The 3,795-nt window shown below is 34.8% G+C and overlaps 1 protein-coding gene across 1 annotated transcript; it reads right to left on the minus strand.

The window, feature by feature from the left end:
• Nucleotides 1–628: 628 nt before the first annotated feature.
• Nucleotides 629–3,281, minus strand: LOC131640081 (uncharacterized). Its single transcript, XM_058910487.1, has 4 exons — nt 3,125–3,281; nt 1,588–2,893; nt 1,102–1,498; nt 629–1,027 (listed from the first exon to the last, which is right to left on the minus strand). Exons 1-4 carry the CDS (start codon nt 3,126–3,128, stop codon nt 809–811), a joined length of 1,926 nt encoding a protein of 641 aa, XP_058766470.1. The 5' UTR covers nt 3,129–3,281; the 3' UTR covers nt 629–808.
• Nucleotides 3,282–3,795: the final 514 nt, after the last annotated feature.

Genomic DNA, 3,795 nt, shown 5'->3' on the forward strand with positions numbered 1-3,795 from the left:
TGTATACTAAAATTACCGAAGTTACAATAATGCAAAGTCGCTGAAACCTTGTCCTTTTTGAACATAGATACAAGATACACTTTTACAAGATACAACCTTGTCTCTTATTATTCATCTTCTCTAAAATCCAACTCAGAAATTGTTATCTTTCTTAATTAATGCATACAGAAATACTAGAACTCCCAGGTGTCACAAAGTTAAGAATCATGAGGTGAAAAAGTTTAAGACAGAATCTGTAAAAGGGTTCATTGTATTCTGATTGAAAAAATAAATACAATGCTAGAAGAAAGTATTTAGACTAACCAAGGCAATCAAAATCAGACCGAACCGGCGTGAAAATAAACCTATCAGTTAAGTATAATAGAGTTATTATAAAATCGAAAGTTAGAAACATAAACAAGAATGGTAGACTGAAACAAATCTCTAATATTCACATACCAACAGCATCCTTTCCAGATAGTTTTGGCATGAAATGCTTGATGTCGTCTTCAGTTGCATTCTTCGCTTTCGATGTCTCACACTTGAACGATAACGAGATTCTTTTCTTCCCTTCCTTCTGCTAAACTGTTCACAAAGGTGAAAGCAACTAACAAAATGAACATGTCATCAAAATGAAGATTTTACTAAAGTCGCTACAAACACTTCGCTAACTTATATTAAAAACCCATAGAAAAGTCAGACACAATTCATAAGTCATAAACTAACAACTTAAGCTATAGAATTATACTTTTAACAAGTGCCAAGGCATAAACATCAAAAATAGTCAAAGTTTAGCTTGTTAATCTCGAACATCTTTCAAATTAAAATATTAATCTTCATATTCGTCTTCGTCTTCATCTTCATCTCCATCTTCATCTTCATCTTCTGAATCAGTAGTAAGTTCCACGTCATCCGAACCTGAGTCTTCAACATCTTCATTATCTTTGTGTTTTTGCTCAGCTACCTCATCCTTTTTGGCCAATTTTGAGTTAGCCATGACAAAAGCAACATCTTTATCAATCGTGTGCTTCAGACCCTTAGAGTAAACCTAAACAAATACAAATAAGATTAGACAATAGTGTGTATTTCACAATTCATATTCAATAGCTTTCATCATCTTACCTTATCGAAGGCATCCCTAAGAGGGTAACCCCCAAAAGAACTGCATGTCAAGCATAATACACGAATTGCAAAGTTTTGGAGCTCTGGTTGTCCATCTGCAAAAGATGCCCACCAAATTGGTGGAATCTCATTATCAGCAGTAATTACGGCTATTGGATGATCGAAATTATTTGCATGTTTATCGAACTCTTCAAGTTGAGTCGCAATCTTAGATCTTTCTTCGGGATCGGGCACCATCCTTGTTATACAATGTAGTAGACCAAGTTTAACTTTAATATCATTTCTAAATCCAGAACTATAGTGAATTTGAGGATTAAGAAAATAGCCTGCAGCATGCAAAGGGCTATGCGAATATGTGTCCCATGTTTCACCAATGATCTCTCGTAGAAGCATAAAACTATAAATAAAAAATTTGAATTACTTTTCGATATTCAAACCAAGACTACAAAACGAATGCTCAATTTTAAAACTAAAGTTGATACTTACCTTTCCCTTTCTCTGTCACCTTTGGAAAGATTTTTCTGAATCTCCTTTATAGCCGTCTCCATTTTCTCATAAACGAAACCCATGGCCGGTTCCTCGACTGAATTGACCCAATGAAAGACTTCAAGAAGAGGATGTGCAACTTTATAACAAATCTTAACATTTTTCCAAAACTCCTTGTCCAAAACCACGTCCTCATACCATTTCCCTGGCTTTGCAAACTCGCAGGACTTCCACTCCTTTGATGTGAACATTCTTATCAAAGCTCTTTTGTTCTCGTGAAGAGAACATAAAGTTAAGTATGACGAGTAAGTTGGAGAAATGTCTATTTTCATAATATTTATATAATTTGTGAAGTGCCATAATAGAGACATGAGAGAAGGCCGTATAAACATAAATACTGCAATTCTTTGACACTTCTCAATTGTCTCTTCATGAAAAGGTATTTTCTCCTCGCATTTTTCCAATATCACCGCGATACATTGTATTACACAAGGTGTCCAATACAGCCTAGTTCTTTTCATCATCAATATCTCAGCAGCAAGTTTGTAGTATAGTGTTTGGTCCGTCACAATTTGGACAACATTTTCTTCCCCAACCTCTTCAACAATGTCATCCATCATCTCAAAGAGTTCCTCAACCGATTCCAACTTATCAGACGCATCAATAGACTTCAAAAAGAACGTTCCCTTCGGACTGTTCACTAACACTTTTAGCATGTCCTCATTCCCTTTGCACCATGCATCGATCATTATGGAGCAACCTGTTATCTTCCACGTCGCTCTATGTTCTTCCAAAGCTTCATTTGTCAACTTAACTTCTTCCGTCAAATATTTCCCTCTAATCTCATCATAAGACGGAGGCTTAAACCCTCCTCCATCCACTGAAAACAAATCACACATAGTTTTAAATTCATCACTCAATACCACATCGAACGGTATCACATTGTTGTAAATAAACCTCGCAACCGCTCGACATGCTTCCTCTCTAGAATTCTTCTTACTATTCTTGCTATTGACATCAGCTACTTCATTGCTTTCCTCATTAATCTCTTGCAAAGCGGAATAAATCCCCAACATTTCCTTCCTCACCTCATCACCAACGCCCTCACAAGCTTCAACATTTTCCATCGCAGTTAAATGACATATAAATCGGTAAAACCCGCCGGTTACTACATTATCACAATACTTGCAATAGAGTGTATCTTGTCCATATAGTTTAAGATCAAGTGAAATGCAATGCTTCAAAACCACATCAACAAAATTGCTGGGTACTATCTTTTTAGGTATTCTAAGGGTAACATGTGAGTCTGAAACAGAAAGAGATAAACAGCAATTAGGATTAGGGTTTCAATTTAAACCCCACCAAAAAAGTTTTTTTTTTTTGCAATTGAGTAAATAAAAAACATTTCCACAAACCCATTTTCTGTTTGAATGTGAAATTGCAGCGATTCCATGGAAATGAAAAATGGGTAAGTGAAAAAGAGATAGAAAAGGAAAATTAAGGAGAAAAAGATTGAAATTTGAAGAGTGAAACTTACTCATGTTTGTGTGTTGTGAGAAGAGTGATGATGCTGTTACGGTTTTCCGACAATGCCAACTGAGAAGAAGAAGAAGACGCAGCAGCAGCTGAGAAACGTCTGGCTTTTAGGCGGGAAAGGTAGTCGCACTTTTTTATGTCCATTAGATTAGATGAATGGAAATATTGAGATTATTATAACACATTATGACACTATGGAATATGGATTTAAGAAATAAAAGTTTTAAATGTATTTTTCTTCTTTCTATTTAAAAAAATCCAGCAATGGTGACTAAAATATAAATATTTTTAATGATATGTTACTGATAATTATGATAATTTATTAACTAAATTTTTAAATAATAATTTAATAATAATTAATAATTGTTCTAGGTAGATCATATTAACCTCGGCCGACCACCATAAATAGACCTCACTCTTTCTAAAATCTTATGAGCTTAAGAAAGTTATCATTTTGATGGTCATAAATGACCTCAATTGGAAGCGCATCCAACTACTCTTTGCAATTCATTCCTAACAAATAGCAAGTTTGTTATTTATCTCTTTTTATATTGAGAGGGCGTCAAACTAGGTTAACAAGTTTCAAACTTAATTTTGATTCACTCTTCTCTCTCTTATACTAACTTGAATGTTGGAGTGTTAACGTTGCAGGTCCTCCCACTCCATCGTGCC

This window comes from Vicia villosa, unplaced genomic scaffold (genome assembly GCF_029867415.1).
Source record: "Vicia villosa cultivar HV-30 ecotype Madison, WI unplaced genomic scaffold, Vvil1.0 ctg.002932F_1_1, whole genome shotgun sequence".
NCBI classification, from domain to species: Eukaryota; Viridiplantae; Streptophyta; class Magnoliopsida; order Fabales; family Fabaceae; genus Vicia; species Vicia villosa.

What these genes read in the sequence shown, in the direction of transcription:
- LOC131640081 (XM_058910487.1), bottom strand. An exon ending in GGTGACAGAGAAAGGGAAAG is followed by an intron (nt 1,499 to 1,587) that starts GTAAGTATCAAC and finishes TTTTATTTATAG; the next exon opens with TTTTATGCTTCTACGAGAGA. An exon ending in TTAGGGATGCCTTCGATAAG is followed by an intron (nt 1,028 to 1,101) that starts GTAAGATGATGA and finishes GTATTTGTTTAG; the next exon opens with GTTTACTCTAAGGGTCTGAA.